Source organism: Gracilinanus agilis, chromosome 4, assembly GCF_016433145.1.
Source record: "Gracilinanus agilis isolate LMUSP501 chromosome 4, AgileGrace, whole genome shotgun sequence".
NCBI lineage: Eukaryota > Metazoa > Chordata > Mammalia > Didelphimorphia > Didelphidae > Gracilinanus > Gracilinanus agilis.
Window position 1 is genome coordinate 358,411,760 of NC_058133.1, and position 19,382 is coordinate 358,431,141.

At 36.9% G+C, this 19,382-nt stretch overlaps 1 protein-coding gene across 2 annotated transcripts in view; it reads left to right on the top strand.

Annotated features, from left to right (window-relative positions):
- AFG1L (AFG1 like ATPase) overlaps nt 1-19,382 on the top strand; it is a 217,422-nt gene that overhangs the window by 65,932 nt on the left and 132,108 nt on the right. For both annotated transcript variants that reach the window (XM_044676669.1, XM_044676670.1), the window contains exons 4-5: nt 12,678-12,779; nt 14,515-14,645. In XM_044676669.1, coding sequence (XP_044532604.1) covers nt 12,678-12,779; nt 14,515-14,645 — 233 coding nt within the window. The remainder of the gene's footprint in view (nt 1-12,677; nt 12,780-14,514; nt 14,646-19,382) is intronic.

The following is a 19,382-nucleotide window of genomic DNA, read 5'->3' on the forward strand; positions in this document are numbered from 1 at the left end:
GGGTGAACATGATTGAGGGTGTGGACTCGAAACTACCACACCAATGCAACTACCAACAATTTGGAAATTGGTCTTGATCAAGGACACATGACAAAACTAGTGGAAATGTGCATCGGCCATGGGTGGGGGGAGTGCAGGGGGCGAAGAGGAAAGGAGGAGCATGAATCATGTAACCATGTTAAAAATGAATATTAATAAATGTTTGAAAAAAAGAAAGAATACAACTGGCAAATTTTTTGGTGTTAAGATTTACCTCTAGAGTTATCAATGCTCAAATTCACAAACTTGAACTTATTCTTGCCTTTTTGTGCTCCTTCATCCCCATATGACTGACACTAGACTTTATTCTTTTACTTGTATGTGACACTCCATCTCCTGCCTTCATGCCTCACTCAGACTATTCTTCATCATTTCTCTTCTTACTGTCCCTTCCTGATGTTGTTAGCTTTCTTCAAGGTATGGATCAAGTGCTACCCCCCATAAGAGGTCTTTCAACTATTTAATTTGTTTAAATTGTTTAAAAGTTGTTTAAATTGTTCTCCTAGTTCTATTCACTTCACTCTGTATCAGTTCAGGCAGGTCTTCTCAGGTTTCTCTGAAATTCTCTATTATTATTCCTTAAAATAATTCATCACATTCATACAGTACAGATTATTCATTTATTCCCCAGTTTATGGATACTCTCTTAGATTCTCATTCTTTGCTATTTCAAAAACAGTTAAAAGATATTTTTGGGCATCCTTAGATTTTGTTTTACTTAGTACTAATCCCTGCCTTAATATGCCTACCCTCTAATCCCTTTCCTCATTTCTTCCCTTTCACTCCTATTTCCCTTCTGAGGCTAAATGTACCACCTAATTGTGTGTGTGTGTGTGTGTGTGTGTGTGTGTATACATACATACATATATATATATGTATGTATGTATACACACACATTTTTTCTTTGTTCCTTTGACAAGTTTAGATGAGAGTTAGATTGAAGTGTCAGCCCCCCCACCTCCTCTTCCTTGTTTGTATTGGAGTCCACTTGCACAACCTGTTCATGAGATAATTTTCCTTAATCTTTCTTTTCCTACCACATCCCTCTTTGCCCTCCCCACCCTTCCCATGTTCCTCTTTCTCTTTCCATTCTTCTCTTAAGATCAAGAAGACATAACTGAATCATTCCCAGGCCTTGTCTGCTTAGATTCTCTTTATGACCCTTAATGATGATAGAGTGCAGAGGGGACACATATCATTTCCCCATATTCAGTTTGTTCTTTAGTCCTTTGTTGCTATTTATTCATGTTTACCTTTCTATGTTTCTCTTCACTCCTGTATTTGAATTTCAGAGTTTCTCTGAAGCTCTGGTCTTTTCTTTCTTTTCTTTTTCATCTGCAGTATTGTTTATTTGTTACTGTCACTTTGGTCCAGGAAGTGGGAAGAGGAATATTTCTTTAGGTAGGAAAAGTGTATATGATAACAATGGAAAAAATTGTATTTTCCTAAAATACAGGGAAGAGGGGAAAACTTGGGGGAAGAGAACTTCCTGCACCAATAGTCATAAACATCTATCACTTATCATTTACATGTTGCATAAAACAGCAGTTTCCTCTTAGACAAGAGCCCCTTTATGTCAGGTTCATCAATACAAATATTGCTCAAGTGATTGTGTGGGAGAATACAAGAACATACTGTAATAAAAGTAAAAATAACTTGGAGTCAATAGGCAGAAGAGTGGTAAGGGTAGGCAATGGGGGTCAAGTGACTTGCCCAGGGTCACACAGCTGGGAAATGTCTGAGGTCAGATTTGAACCTAGGACTTCCCATCTCTAGGCCTGACTCTCAATCCATTGAGCTACCCAGCTGCCCCCAAAATAACTTTTGGAGGAAATAGTACTTGAAAGAATTAATTGCAGGTGTTCAAAGAGGGGGTCATATGCTTCCCTCCTCTTTAATAAAAATTTATTTTTATTATCATGCAAAACACACATCCATATTAGTCATTGTTGTAAGAGCACACTCAGATAAAATCAAAACCCCAAAATAAAACCATAAATACAATGTCATGGAAGATATAGTATGCTTTGATCCATATCCATCTGATTCCAGCAGTTCTTTTCTGGAGGTGGATAGCATTCCCTGTCATAATCCTTTTGTATTTGTGCTAGATCAATGCATTGTTGAGAGTAGCCAAGTTTTCAGAACTGGTCATCATATAATAACTGTGTAAGTGTCCTCCTGGTTTTGCATATTTCACTCTGTTATCAGTTCATGCAGATCTTTCCAGCTTTTTCTGAAATTATCTTATTTATCATTTCTTATAGCACAATAGTATTCCATCACCAACATGTACCATAATTTGTCCAGCCATTCCCCAACTGATGCATATCCCCTCAATTTCTAATTCTTCACCACTACATAAAGAATTGCAATAAATGTGTTTGTACAAGTAGGTAATTTTCCCTTTTTTTACTATCTCTTTAGGATACAGATCAAGTAACGGTATTATAGGACCAAAGGATATGCATAGCCTTTGGGGCATAGTTCCAAAGTTCTGGTTTTTTGGAAGTCCTCTATTTCATTAAAGATTAATTTTTTCCCCTGTAGCATTATACTCAGTTTTGCTAGGTAAGTTATTTTGGGCAGTAAATCTATATCCTTTGTCTCCTAAAATACTGCTTTCCAAATTCCTCACTTGGTTATAGTGTTAGCAACTAAATCATGTGTGAACTTGATTATGGCTTTCAATACTTTCAATACTTTCTCAATTCTTTCTTTCTGGTTGCATTCAGTATTTTTGCTTTGACTGAGAAGCCTTGGATTTTGGCTCTGACATTCCTAGGTGTTTTCATTTGGGAGTTTATTTCAAGAGATGACCAGTGGATCCTTTCTATTTCTACTTTTCCCTCTGGTTCTGAGAGATTTATTAAAATACGCTGTCTAGGTTATTATTATTTTTTGGTCATTGCATTCATATAGAACAATAATTCTTAAGAGTTTTCCTCTTGATTTGTCAGTTGTTTTTGCTCTGAAATACCTTCCATTTTATTCTGTAATTTTAGCCTTTTATATATCTTTAGCCTTTTGAACTTTGTTTCTTGATGCCTCATGGAATCATTAGCTTTTGTTTGGTACATTCTAATTTTCAGGGATTTTGTTGCTTTGACAGTTTTATATCTCTTGTGCTAAGTATAATTTCCTTTCTAATTTTTCCTTCTATAAATCTCATTCCATTTATTTTTTAGAAATTAATTTTTTTCCCTTTTTTATTTAGGAAATTTTTCCATGGTTCCATGATTCATGATCCCCACCCCCTTCTAACTCCCCCCTCCTGAAGATGACAAAGCAGTTCCACTGGGTTATACATGTATCATTGTTCAAAACCTATTTCCATGTTATTCATATTTGCAATAGAGTGATCTTTTAACATGAAAACCCTAATCATATCGCTATTGAAATACATGATCAATCATATGTTTTTTTCTGCATTTCTGTTTCCACAGTTCTTTCTCAGGATGTGGATAGTGTTCTTTCTCATAAGTTCCTATGGATTTTCCTGGGTCATTGCATTGCTACTAGTAGAAAAGTCCATTACATTCGATTGTGCCATAACATATCAGTCTCTGTGTACAGTGTTCTCCTGGTTCTGCTCTTTTCACTCATCATCAATTCCTGGAGGTCATTCCAGTTCACATGGAATTCCTCCAGTTCATTATTCCTTTGACCATAGTAATATTCCATCACCATCAGATACCACAATTTATTCAGACATTCCCCAATCAGTGGACACTCCCTCATTTTCCAATTTTTTGCCACCACAAAAAGTGCAGCTATAAATATTTTTGTACAAGTCTTTTTCCTTATTATCTCTTTTGGGGTATAAACCGAACAATGCTATGGCTGGGCCAAAGGGTAGGCAGTCTCTTAAAGCCCTTTGGGCATAGTTCCAAATTGCCCTTCAGAATGGTTGGATCAGTTAACAACTCCACCAGCAGTGCATTAGTGTCCCAATTTTGCCACATCTCCTCCAACATTTATCACTTTCCTTTGCTGCCATAATGCCAGTTTTTTAGGTTTAAGGTGGTACTTGGAGTTGTTTTAATTTGTATTTCTCTAATCAGGAGGGATTTAGAACACTCATGTCCTTATTGATAGTTTTTATTTTATCCTGTGAAAACTGCCTATTCATGCCCCTTGACCATTTGTCTATTAGGGAATGGCTTGATCTTTTAAAAATTTGACCTAGTTCCTTATATATTTGGGAAATAAAACCTTTGTCAGAGAGTTTTGTTATAAAAATGTTCTCCCAGTTTGTTGCCTTCCTTCTAATTTTGGTTGTATTGGTTTTGTTTGTACAAAACCTTTTTAATGTGTTATAATCAAAGTCATTCATTTTAAGCTGACATATTCAAACTCTGGAAGCTGAGAGCCTCACCTTTATTGACAAGTGAAGACAGTTGTCACCCACAGGTCAATCAATGTCCAAGATCAGATTAATGTTAAAGCAAGGGTTTCAGGCCAGGGCTCTAAAACCAAAAGCCAAAGCAAAAACCAACATCAAAAGCAAAAGCCAAAAAGCAAAAGCCCCTGTCAGACGGCTGTCAGGGTATTTATACCCTCTGGCCAACTGCCTTTCCTCTTGTCCTCATGGCCTCTGGGAACATTCTGATGTCTCCAGCTGTCTTCACCTGTCAATCAAGGTGAGGCTCTCAGCTTCCAGAGTTTGAATATGACAATGCTTTGTAATGTTCTCTACTTCTTGTTTGGTCTTAAATTCCTTTCTTTTCCACAGATCTGACAGGTATACTATTCTAGGTTCACCTAATTTAGTTATGATTTCACTCTTTATATTTAAGTCATTTACTCATTTGAATTTATCTTGGTATAGGGCAGTGATGGGCAAACTTTTTAAAGAGGGGCCAAAGGAAAGGAAATGCTCATCTGTCAGTCTGTTTCTAAGACAACTCTTTCAAAGTTTCATTGTATTGTATCCTACTCATTGTATTTGTCAGATTAGGAATAATGTTGTGTGGCCAGATAGAACATTTCCAGGGGCTGCATCTGCCCCATGGGCTGTAGTTTGTCCATCACTGGTATAGGGTGTAAGGTGTTGATCCAAACCTAATTTTTCCCATACTGTTTTCCAATTTTCCCAGCAGTTTTTGTCAAATAGTGAGTTCTTCTTCCAAAAGCTGGGGTCTTTGGGATTATCAAACACTAGCTTGCTGAGGTAATTTACTCCTAGTCTATTCTATTGATCCACCCTTCTGTCTCTTAGCCAGCACCATATTGTTTTGATGACTACTTGTAGTACCACAATTTTTTCTTATTCTATGAAAAAGTTTTTTGGTAGTTTGATAGGTATGGCACTGAATAAGTAGATTAATTTAGTAGGATTGTCATTTTTATTATATTAGCTCATCCTACCCAGAAGCAATTAATGTTTTCCCAATTATTTAGATCTAGTTTTATTTGTGTGAAAAGTGTTTTGTAGTTGTGTTCACATAATTCTTGTGTTTGTCTTGGCAGATAGATTCCTAAATATTTTCTATTGTCCAGAGTGATTTTTAAATGGAGTTTCTCTTTCTAACTCCTACTGCTGAGTTTTGTTGAAAATATATAGAAATGCTGATTATTTATGTGGGATTATCTTATACCCTGCAACTTTGCTAAAGTTGTTAATTATTTCCACTAGTATTTTAGTTGATTTTCTGGGGTTATTCAAGTATACTATCATATCATCTGCAAAGAGTGATAGTTTAGTTTCCTCATTGCCTCCTTTAATCCCTTCAATTTCTTTTTCTTTTCTGTTATCACTAGTGTTTCTAGAACAATATTAAATAATAGAGGTGATAGTGGGCATCCTTGCTTCACTCCTGATCTTATTGGGGAAACTCCTAATTTCTCCCCATTGCAGATAATACTTGCTGATGGTTTTAAATATATACTGTTTATTATTTTGAGGAATGGCCCTTCTATTCCTATACTTTCTAGTGTTTTCAATAGGAATGAGTGTTGTATTTTGTCAAAGATTTTTTCTGCATCTGTTGAGATAATCATGTGATTTCTGTTGGTTTGATTATTGATATGGTCAATTATGTGGATGGTTTCCCTAATATTAAACCATCCTTGTATTCTTGGTATAAATCCTACCTGATCATAGAGAATAATCCTTGTGATAACTTGCTGGAGTCTTTTTACTAATATTCTATTTAAGATTTTTGCATCTGCATTCGTTAAGGAGATTGGTCTGTAGTTTTCTTTTTCTGTTTTTGGTCTTCCTGACTTTGGAATCAGTACCATATTTGTATCATAAGAGGAATTTGGTAAAACTCCTTCTTTGATTATTTTGTCATATAATTTGTATAGTATTGGGATTAGTTGTTCTTTAAAAATTTGATAGAATTCACTTATGAATCCATATGGCCCTGGGGATTTTTTCTTAGGAAGTTCCTTGATGGCTTATTCAAAGAAATTAATTTTTTTAAAACTCTAGCTTCATCTTTTCCATCTTGAATTTGTACAACAGCTGTGTTTTTCTCTGAGGCTTTGCTTCTAGATGTTTTGGAGTCATTCTTATCTTGTAGGTTTGTCTTGAACTTCCCTACCCCCATAATAATTCTTTATGTTTGGGTTCTTTTTGATTCTTTATTCTTCTAGCTTACTTACTGACTTTAAAATTGATATTAGGTCTGGGCAGTGCTACAGTTTTGAAGTAACATCTGGGATTGTCCTCTTGCAGATTTCTTGGAGTGCTGAGTGTTGTGTTTTCCCAGGGTCTCAGAGACAGGCTGAGAACCTTTGTCAATGCTCCCAAAGTGGTCTGATGCAGGGCAACGTCTACATGTTGTCCCTTTGTTCTGAGCAAGTTTCTGATCTGACTTTAGATTTGAACAACAGTAGATGCTGATGGACTCCACTTCTTATAGCTAGCTAGAAAACTCTTTTGGTTCAGAAGGACAAAACTTTAGATTCCACTTTGGCCTGAGATTCTTGCCCTGATTATTCCTCTGCAGGCAGGGCTAGATACTGGAAATAAGACTGCATTTTGTCCCTGGAATTTGAGCCATACAATTGCTGCCTGTTTCTGATCTTACTCTTCTCTCAATATATAGTCTAGGGCAATGATAGTGAACCTTTTAGAATCTTTTAGACACATCATTCTATGCCCTGTTTCCCCCCCCCCCCCCACTGAAGTACCCCGCCCCTTACCCCAGAAAGGGGTGGGAGAAAGAGAGGGAATGACCTGAGCAAGTAAGCACTTCCATTGGACGACTGCTGTGCAGAGGGGTGGGCAGGTGCAGTGGAAAGGGGCAAGGGAGCAGCTTCTCCCCCAATCCCTCTGCCTTTTTAATAACAAAACTCTGGCCAGCATTGGCACACATGCCCATAGAGAGGTCTCTGCATGCCAGCATTGTCACGTGTGCCATAGATTCACCATCACAGGCCTAGGGCTACTGTGCTTCTTACCTTGGACTACCACCCCCATTTACAGGCCCTCTTCTTAATCTTCCCTGGATCTGTAACCTAGAATCGGGCAGTGAGTGACAAAACTGATAGTATCTGTCCCCATCACAGGTACCTTGAATCTAGTTTGCTGATGTCCTTTTACTCTGGTGTATAGCCTTTCCCTTGGGTGCTAGAGTGCTCTACAAGTGGTATACTGACCTATCCAGTCCCTAAGTGTCTGGAGACCATTCTGCCTTTGCTATGTTGAATTGGGCTGAACAAATGACTCACTGTGACTTTCTCTGGATTTCCTTATCAGGATCCAACCTGGAACATTTTCTAGATCAGTTTAGAGGAGTTTTGTGGAGAGGAATTTGATTGTCCTGTTTCCTACAACTTCACCATTTTGATTTTCATATTTTCTTTTTTTTTTAAAAATTTGTTCTAACATTCCTTACTGTTTTGTATAATTATTGATTTCTTTTATATCTGTTCTAATTTTCAGGGGGTCTTTTACTTAGCGGAGGTTTACTATTAACAGTTCTAAACTAGTTATGCTTTCTCTTCTTTCCTCTAGAGATTTTATTTAATTTTTTTCCTAAATAATCATGTCTAGTCTTTGTGAAAAATCTTTTTTTTTATTTGAGTCTGCTTGGAGTTATTAGGGAGCTACTCACTTTTTAGGTTAAAATTTTGGATATCTCTCACTCTATTACAGAGGTTCTTAACTTACATTTTGATAATTGTATTCTAATACAATTGGTTTCCTTCATAATCCTACATATTTTATTTCATGCATTTAAAAACATTACTCTGAGAAGGTTTGGTCAGTAATCTTCTTGGGGGTGTCAAATCCATGGAAAAGGTTAAGAACCCTTGATCTATTATAGCTTTAAAAAAACCTTACTTTCTGCCTTATGATACTAAATATCAATTCTAAGGCAGACGAGCGGTAAGGGCTAGGCAATTGGGGCTAAGTGACTTGCCCAAGGTCACACAACTAGGCCACATTTGAATCTAGTACTTCTTGTCTCCAAGCCTGTCTCTCTACACTAAGATACCTAGTTGCCTCTATTATAACTCTTTATAATGGTCTGCATCTTCTTATATTTACTTATCTTTCTAGCCTTACACTTTCAGAACTGGGGTTTTGTGCCAGAGCCCAAGGTTCATTTCCTGCGAACTCAATAAGAATGCATGATTATTTTTTCATATTCTTGGAATTTTAATATGGCAAATGAACAAATAAATAAAAAATTAAATAATAATAAAAAAGACTGAGTGGTAAGCTTGTAATGGTCTCAATCTGGGTCACCTCTTATTCTAGTGCTGACCTCCATTTCCAGGATCTCCTCTTCCCACCTTCCAATCCTTCCATCTTTGAGGTTCAGCAGGTTGCCCGTCCTTCGTATTTCAATATAGTTTGCTAGGGAGTGGTACCACACTTAGATTGGTCACTACTGTTCCTGGTCACTTCCAAGGACACTACTGTGGGTTTCAGACCATCCTGGGACTTTCTTTGGAGAAGCCTTTGGCTCTGCTGCTTCCAGGCTCAAAGCTTTACAGGCAGCGGGTATTCTTGGCATCTCTAAGCAAGCTAGAAAGATTCAAGTTAGTTGGATTCTTCTGGCCTTGATTTTTTTGGAGACCCCCTTTATTTTAAATTACCTATGGACTTTTGGTTCATGTTCTGGTGCAATTCTGAGGTAGAAGGTACTTTATTGGTTTCACATTAGATTTTTGTATCATTATTTGGTTTAGTGAAATTTTTAGGTTTATGATGGAGCAGATACCTCTGTTCAGGAAGACATCTTGTTGGAAAACTCTTTAAGGAGTGTTATAATTATTATTGGGAGTCTCTTGATATGTTTGAGATTGTAATTTGATATACAGAGAGAATAAGATAACCCTTCTCCCTTATAACAGTTGCCCAGGCAGGATCCTTTCAGTTCTAAGATATCCCTTCAAGACCCACCTGGGGTTAATTGATATATTGCTCTGAGCTCTTTAGCTAGGATAACGCCTTGTATTCTGACTGCGATTTCTCCCTTCCCAAAACAAGTTTGACAATGCTTTAGGAAAGTACTTTATATTAACAAGAAGGATAGGGTAAAGGACTGTGGTATGGGAGACCCTACTCTACTGGTTGCTAATGAAATCTCAACAGCTGGCAAATGAAGAATCAATGTAGTTTCCCTCTGGTTCAGTCTGGCCAGGACTAAACCAGAGTAGGTAAACTCTTGGGATATTTTGACTTCTTCTTTACTAGATCTTCAGCCTTACAGTTGAGTTATTTCCACCCTTTTCCACCCTCTTCTTCGTCTCCTGCCCACTTCCCAGATCCCTCCCGGGCCCTGGGAAACCTAAATATCTAGATGATGTAATTCCTAATATCTAGGGGCAGTAGACACCAAGGTGGTGGTCAGGTACAGGTTGACACGGTATCTCAAGTACAGGAAGAGTTTTCAGAGAGATGTTTGCACCTCTCACTCCAAGATCAGGATCCACCGATCTCCAGCCTCAGCACAGGTCAAAGACCCAGAACCCTTTCAGGATTCTTAACTGCCCCTCCTCCTGCCTCTCGCATGACTCCCTGGGAACATTCCATCCAACTGACTTATTTGTCAATCAAAAGTGATCTTCAAGCTCCCAGAGGTTCAGTATAACAGGAGCCTTTCTGGATCCTCTTAGTTTTATTTATTTTGTGTATATTTGGTATTTACTGAAATGTATACAGAAGATGCTTCCTAGTTAGGTAGAAGGAGTTTCTTCATCAGGGCTTGCTCTATGCCACTGATATCATAGGCGTAATCACTAACCCTCACTGTGATACTTGTACATATCATTTCCCCAATAGATTGCAAACTTCAGGGACTTTTTTCCCCTTCTATATCATCCACATCTGTCATAGTGTCTGGCCCATAATAAGTGGTTAGTAAATGGATTTGTAGAATAAGGTCTAGTGATGGAAGAGACACCCAAGGCAATTTAATCTATTCTCTTTATTTTACTGATATGGAAACTATGGCTGGCTAGCTAAGTGACCCTTACCCAAGGTCACTCAGCTAGTAAATTGCAGCTGTATTATTTGAATCCAAACCCTCTACCTCCCAAATCCAGCCTAATTGCTACTGTTCTATGCTGCCTCTCAAATGGTTTTTTTTTTTTAAACCCTTGTACTTCGGTGTATTGTCTCATAGGTGGAAGATTGGTAAGGGTGGGCAATGGGGGTCAAGTGACCTGCCCAGGGTCACACAGCTGGGAAGTGGCTGAGGCCGGGTTTGAACCTAGGACCTCCTGTCTCTAGGCCTGACTCTCACTCCACTGAGCTACCCAGCTGCCCCCTCTCTCAAATGTTTTTTGAACAAATCAATGTAGTATACTGGATTTCATAAAAAACTGCACTTTAATCAATTCTTAACTCTCATCTATAGCTTTTATTTGCATGTTCTTTTTTTGTAATATTTTATTTCTGATATTTGTCTCTATCAGATTGTCTTTCTTATTTCTTTGCACCTAATAGAAACACAACATATATTTCATAAATGAATGAATGGAGTTATTTTATTTAAATCTCCAAATTCTAGCAAATAAGAAGACTTAACAGCTAAAATTCAGAGTTTAGTCAGGCTATAAACACACTCCTGTTTATAATGGAAAGAACATCGACACTGGAGCTGGAGGACTTAGGTTCAAATTCCACCTCATGTACTTACTATATTTTTGACACAAAGGAAAACACTTAACTTTCCTTGTTCCTAGTCTCTTCATTTTGTTAAATGAGGAAGTTGGAGTAAATGGCTTCCCACATCTTTCCCATGTACAGGTAGGTGATGCAGTGGATAAAGTATTAGGCCTGGAGTCAGGAAGACTCTTTAGTTCAAATCTGGCCTTAGACACTTAACTAGCTATGTGACTCTGGGCAAGTCACTTAATCTGGTTTACTCATCTCTAAAATGATCTGGAGAAGGCAATGGCAAACTGCTACAGTATCTTTGCCAAGAAAGCCCAAATGGGGTCATGAAGAGTGTTATATTGAATCTCTGGGAGCCAGGAATTCACACTGGGATTGACAGGTGGATCAGTTGGATGTTGGAATGTTCCCAGAGAGGCATGTGGACAGGAGAGGGCATTTGGCCCCGGAGTGGGGGGGGGGGAGGTATAAAAACACCCTGATAGCCCTGGCAGAGGTTCTTGGTTCTTGTCCCTGAGACTGGAGATCAGTGGATCCTGGTCTTTGTGGGATTGAGACTTACAAACTCAACCCTGCAAGCTCCTCCTGTTTCTTCCTGTACCATCAACAACCTGTACCCAGACCACCATCTCTGATTCTTCTGCCCCTAGATATTAGGAAGTCAATCATCTTAGTTATCTAGGTTTCCCAGGGCCCGGGAGGGATCCGGGAAGTGGGCAGGAGAAGAAGAAGAGGGTGGAAGGGTGGATATCTCAAACTGGTTAGGTTTATCATTGAGTGAAGAAGAAGCTAAAAGCTTATACATCAGTTTGCCTGCTCTGGTGTGGCTCTGGCCAGGCTGTACCAGAGAGAAGTTAATCATCTTAATTCATTCACTTGCCTGCAGTTTAGAGGTTCATCATTATTTAAAATTAGGGTCTCCCAATACCTCTATCCCATACTATTATCCTTCTTTGCCAAAAACATTTGAAGTTTTGAAGTACCTTCCTGAATTGGTTATTCAAAGCTTCTTTGGGAAGGGAGAGACGCAGTCAGATTCCAATGTTACCCAGCTGAAGAGCCCATTAATAATATCAATTAACCCCAGGTGGATCCTGAAGGGATAATCCATTGACCTAAAGGATCCTGCCTGGGCAACTGTTATAAAGGAGAGAGGTGTCATCCTATCATCTCCCTATACTTCATCTACATCTACATCTAATAGATAGGAGTAATGTCTTTAATTATAACAAGAGTTAGACATGACTGAAATGACTGCACAACATGTTCTTCCCAACTCTAGGTTTATGATCTTGTTATCCTATGTGTAAATAATTTCTCCTTCATTATTAAGTCAAATCCTAGAATTCACAAAAATAGAATTTAAAGTGGGGAAGTAATGCCAAATTAGTATTTTTAGCTAGCTTAACTATAGAAAGTAAAACTTCTTTCCCCAAAAAAGTCGACTTGTGCTGTTCAGTATGAAAAAAATGTGGTTTCATTAGCTCAAAGCTACAGTATATACTGTTTAGATTAATAATGGATTCTTTTATTGTTGTTTTTTTTTCCTAAGGTACAGGAAAGACAATGGTGATGGACATGTTTTATGCTTACACAGAAGTGGAGAGGAAAAAGAGAGTCCATTTTCATGGCTTCATGCTAGATGTACACAAAAGTAAGTGAATATATAGATTAATGTGTAAGGAAGTAACCTTTTTAGTGAAAAGAAAACAAAAAGATTACAGGAAACCTTACGACTATGTTCTTAAATGCTGTTTGGATATACTTTGTATGGCTTTGTTCAAAATACAAATGAAGTCTTATTTGATCTTATTTATTTTGTTCAGTATTGGATATGACATTGTAGTGTAATCCTGAGATGATTCTAACATCTTATATCTAGATAGTTCCTTAGTTTACAGTTGACTACCATGTCTTCTTTCATTTCATTTTCACAGCAATCCCATGAGGTAGGCAAGGCAAGTTTCATCTTTATTTTACAGATAAGAAGACTAGGCCTCTAGGAACATAACTGACCTAAGGTTATACATTTAGCCAATCAAAAGAGAAGGTAGAACCCAAATCTCCCAACTCCTAGTTCTTTCCATAACACCATATGGACTCTTGGGATCAAATACTAAATAAGAGAAGAGAAAGAATTGGAGTGCTCCTGGCTATTGTATAGTCATTTTTAAACCTGAAGGACTGTATAGATCCCTAGTTAGGTTCATGAGAGAGGGAAAGAGAGTTAGAGAGTTGTCTTGTCTGTTTATTAGTTGATCATTAGTCCTTTGCTTTTTGTCAGATTAAATTAACCATCACATTTAAAAGAAATAAAAGAGAGTATGTATTTCTTTTTCTCTATTAAGGGAGAAGAAGAAATCAAGGGTTTCAAGAAATTTTAACTGTTTAGTCATATCCCACTGGCATATGATTCTTTATTCTCTACCTCTGCAACACTTATATTAAATTTGTACTGTATCATTTTGAACTTGTCAGTATATTGCTCTCTAACTTATCCCCTTTTGTTTCTTGTACATTTGTATTTATTCAGCTAAGTGGCTGCTCTGATATCTTTCTCAAGCTATTCCTACTAACATCTAGGTCAGCAATGTGTACAAGATAAGAGTCTCAATAAATGTTTGTTGGATGAATGGATGAGATGAAATTGAATTAAGCAGTTAGACTATGTGTTAGATATGACTAATATGGAAAATTCTTTTCTATGACAGCACACATATAACATACATCAAATCATTTGCTTTCTCGGGGGTTGGGGAGAGAAGGGAGAGGAAGGGAGAAAATTTGGAACTCAAAAATATTATAATGTTTTTACATGTAATTAGAAAAAACCAAATATTTTTTTAAAAAAAGAATATGTGTTAGAGAAAAGAAAGAGCCTCACAACTGATGTTTGCATATGGAATCACAAGATTTACAGTTGGGTCTTACATTAATCATCATCTGTCCAAGTCTCTCATTTTAGAGATGAAGAAACTGAGACTCCAGGAGATTTGAGACCATGCTCAAGACCACACAGAGCAGAGATGAGATTTAAGTCCATGTTGTCTGATTTTAGACCTAATATTCTGGTCTGCACATGTCTAACATCATCTCTTTAGCACCCACTTTGATTTCTAACTAAGTATAATATGGATATGTTTGAGGAAGTCTAAAGGTGTGATTCCTCTTCTCAGTGTCAGGATTTGGGTAGGAAGACTTCTCAGATTGCTCTAAGCCTTGGCTTTTGGGGCTAAAGAATTATCCTTTTAGGAATAAAATTATATTCTGTATGAATCGAAATGCATTGTTTATTTCCCTCTTCTAACTGTACTTGCATGCTTTTTCTAACATTTACTATGTTACCTTTGCTACTAATGCTACTTTTAATTTGTTTTTATCTATTTAAGGAATACATCGCCTTAAACAGAGTTTGCCAAAACGGAAACCAGGATTAATGGCCAAATCATACGATCCAATAGCTCCTATAGCTGAAGAAATTAGTGAAGATGCATGTCTCTTATGTTTTGATGAATTTCAGGTAAAGTAGAAATTGATGAGCATATTTGATGATGTTCTGAGCTAAGTATTTGGATTGTTATTTTCTTCCTGATTTTTGTCACTCATTTGCTGTTTGACTCTATCCCTCAGTGCCTCCGGTTCCCCATTATTCAGTTGGTTTATTTTCCCCTTAACTTGCAGGAATGATTGTAACCTTTTTTCTGGTGTCTCAGACCCCTTAAGCCCCTTTTCTGAATAACATTTTAAAATACATAGAAAATTTAGGATTGAAAAGGAAACCAGTTATAATGAAAAAGAGTTATCAAACTATCGTTTTAAATAAGGTCATGGACCCTATGTTAAGAATCCCTCACTTAGGGTGCTTTTTAAAAAAAGCCATATAAACATTACTTATCTTATTGCTATGAAGAGTAATTGTGGAGTGAGGACAGATATGTTTATTGTATACTTATTTTGGATCTCACACCAGACCCAGAATATTGCCACCATTTAGCAGACACTCAGAAGCACTAATATTCAGTAAATGTTTAAAGCAAAATAATACTTTTGTAATATGATCAAAATGAAAAGATAATTGATACTTCTGTAATAGACAATGTGAGTGACTGTTTATTATAAGAAAAGGAAAACTAGCCTATAGAAAGAATGAATATTAGCCTCAATTATTGGGTTTTTACATACTACAATTTTGAAAAATTGGTACTCAGAAATATGAAAAATAAAATAACTATTTGTTCAAGGTAAGTGCCACTTGGACACTACAGTCTTTCATCCTCCTACGGACGTATATGTCAGGAGAGGATGTGGTCCATGTAATGACATCCCCAATATACCTAATTAGGGCTCTTCTAGTAATTAGGAAAAACTTAAGCAAATAGCAAACTAGCATTATTTGCTGTTGAAGAGCAGAGACTATAACTAAGACTGACATAACTGAACTACATTGGAAATGAAACTTTTGTTACATTCTTCACTTTCTGCTATATTAGGCAAATCTTTCACTCCTTAGACCATAGAGTTCCTGTGGATTCTATAAAGAGAAAAGAATAGAGAGGAAAATTTTGTCTTAACATACTAAACTTCAAAAGTAAAAGAATTAAAAAATATAATATTCTTAGTAGCATTGAGTTGATGACTGTATTGGTTTTTTAAAAAATATTTCATATTGAACAAAATTTCTTTTCTTTTTTTTTTTTTTAAACCCTTGTACTTCGGTGTATTGTCTCATAGGTGGAAGATTGGTAAGGGTGGGCAATGGGGGTCAAGTGACCTGCCCAGGGTCACACAGCTGGGAAGTGGCTGAGGCCGGGTTTGAACCTAGGACCTCCTGTCTCTAGGCCTGACTCTCACTTCACTGAGCTACCCAGCTGCCCTGCCCCCTTTTTTCTAACTCTTACCTGGTGTTTCTTAGGATTTTTTTAGGCTCTAGTTTAATTACTTTTATTTTTAATATTAATTATTTTAATTAATTAATATTATAATATATTATATTTATTTTAGTATTAATTAATATTACAACAGTGCATTAAATTATATATTTATTTTTAGTATTGGTTGATATAACAATAATATGACATGTTATATTATTATATTAAATTATATATTAAATAATAATAGTACAAACAAATAAGTAATTAATTAAATATTAATTATTTAATCATCATTTGCTTTTTAATAGATCTAATTATATCACTGGATAAAGACAAATCACTCATCTTTTTGGAAGTTTATTAACTTCACTTTACATGGATTTGATCTGGTAAATTATCCTTTCTAATTATAATTACTACTGATAGAATACAGCCATCAGAAGCAGCTAGGTAGTCCAGTGGATAGAATGTTGGACTCAGAGTCAAGAAGACCTGAATTCAAATCCTGTCTCAGATACTTAATAGCTGTGTCACTCACTCTGGACAAGTCATTTAACTTCTCAGACTCAGTTTCTACATCTATAAAGTGAGGGTAATAATAACACCTACCTTACATAATTGAAATGATTAAAGACTTTGCCAATCTTAAAGTGATTTTTAAAAAATCCATACCTTTTGTCTTTGAATCAATACTGAGTGTCAGTTCTAAGGCAGAAGAGTGGTAAAGACTAGGCAGTGGAAGTTAAGTGACTTGCCCCAGGCTCACTTAACTAGGAAGTATCTGATGCCAGATTTGAACTCAGACCCTCTGGACTCCAGGCCTGGCATTCTATCTCCTGGGCTACCTTACTGCCCCAAGTGTTTTTTTAAAGGCTAGTTATTGTCATGATGATCATCATCCAAGGTTCTCTGGCTATAATTATGAAACCTAGTATTCAGTATAACTTTCTGTTTTCACAAATTTTTTTTTATTTAGAATATTTTCCCATGGTTACATGATTCACGTTTTCTTTCGCCCCAAACCCTTCCCCCCCCAATAGCAGATGTGCAATTCCACTGGGTTTTACATGTATCATCGATCAAGGTGTATATCCATTTTATTATTAGGGTGATCATCTACATTCCCAATAATATCCCCATCAGCCAATGTGTTCAAGCAGTTGTTTTTCCTCTGTTTCTACTACCACAGTTCTTCTCTGGATGTGGATAGTGTTCTTTCCCATAATCCCTCGGAATTGTCCTGGATTATTGCATTGATACTAATAGAGAAGTCCATTATGTTCGATTGTACCACAATGTATCAGTCTCTGTATACAAGGTTCTCCTGGTTCTGTTCCTTTAACTCTGCATCAATTCCTGGAGGTCATTCCAGTTCACATGGAATTCCTCCAGTTCATTATTCCTTTGAGCACAATAGTATTCCATCACCAACAGATACCACAATTTGTTCAGCCATTCCCCAATTGAAGGACATTCCCTCATTTTTCAATTTTTTTGCCACCACAAAGAGCGCAGCTATAAACATTTTTGTACAAGTCTTTTCCCCTATGATCTCTTGGGGTATAAACTCAGCAGTGGTATGATCGGATCAAAGGGCAGACAGTCTTTTATTGCCCTTTGGGCATAGTTCCAAATTGCCATCCAGAATAGTTGGATCAATTCACAACTCCACCAGCAATGCATTAAAATCCCAATTTTGCCACGTCCACTCCAATATTCACCACTTTCCTTTGCTGTCATGTTAGCTAATCTGCTAGGTGCGAGGTGATACTTGGACACTACAGTCTTTCATCCTCCTACGGATTTCATTTCTCTAATTATAAGAGATTTAGAACACTTTTTCATGTGCTTGTTGATAGTTTTGATTTCTTTATCTGAAAATTGCCTATTCATGTCCCTTACCCATTTATCAAATGGGGAATGGCTTGATTTTTTTGTACAATTGATTTAACTCCTTCTATATTTGAGTAATTAGACCATTGTCTGAGTTTTTTGTTATAAAGATTCTTTCCCAATTTGTTGCTTCACTTATAATTTTGGTTGCATTGGTTTTGTTTGTACAACCCCTTTTTAATTTAATGTAATCAAAATTATTTATTTTACATTTTGTAATTTTCTCTGACTGTTGCTTGTTTTTAAAATTTTTCCTTTCCCAAAGATCTGAGAAGTATACTATTCTATGCTTACCTAATTTATTTATAGTTTCCTTCTTTATATTCAAGTCATTCACCGATTCTGAATTTATTTTAGTATATAGGGTGTGAAATGTTGATCTAGACCCAGTCTCTCCCATACTGTTTTCCAATTTTCCCAGCAATTTTGGTCAAATAGTGGGTTTTTGTCTCAAAAGCTGGGCTCTTTGGGTTTATCATATTCTATCTTCCTGAGGCAACTGTAAATGGAGAATTACCAGGGAAGTTAACTAATTTATCTGTGGGTTCATAATGGGGTGAGGAAGACAGGAATGACAGATGGACAGGACCAAACAAGGTTGGGAGACCAGGTTTTACAGCCAAGGAGGTGATTGCTACTGAAGTGGCAGTCGGGCCCAACTGCCACCCTGCACTATCTAGTCTAGGCCTATGGAAACCAGCAAGTAAAAGCAAGAGTTTTATAACACTTTTATACTACTAAGTATAAGTATAATATATAATAATATTATATATATATATACACACTAAGTATAAGACAACTAAGAATAAGGATGGGAATGGGGTTTACTACACTCTTCAGACTAGGGACAAACCCCAGGGTCAGGGGAGGGACTTATCTACACTAATCTAAGACCTAAGCCAGGCAAGGCCCAGAGAATAACAGTACTGGAGTGGGAATCCTCACAGTAGAGTCCAGAGATGTTTTCAGGATGCCAGGAACCAACTCCTCCAGAACTGATTGGCCAAAGTAGCCCAGTAGGGAGAGGAAGTCTGCAAGCTGTCCACCAGATCGCAGATCACTCCCTACTCAGTGCTGTCATGCAGGATAGATGTCCTCTGCTTCCAACCTTCACCATACTCCAGGATCCCAGAGGATCAGGGTGAAACTCCACTAGGGCTGAGGTCTCCCAGGGAATCAGTTACTACTTGTAACTCCTACCATGGAGTCCTTCTCAGAGAGTGCAAGCCACTTCCTGCTTCCCCATTCCATGTGGAATTCTCCAGCCCTTGCTGTTAGGTCTAATACTAATACTAAGCTAATAACTAAATAATAATCTTCCTCACAACACCACTTACCCCAAGTCTATTCCACTGATCCTCCATTCTGTCTCTTTGCCAGTAACATATTGGTTTTTTTAAATATAATTTTTATTTTTTTTAGAATATATAATGTAATTCTTTTTTTTAAAATATATTTTATTTTTTAGAAAAATTTTCCATGGTTATATGATT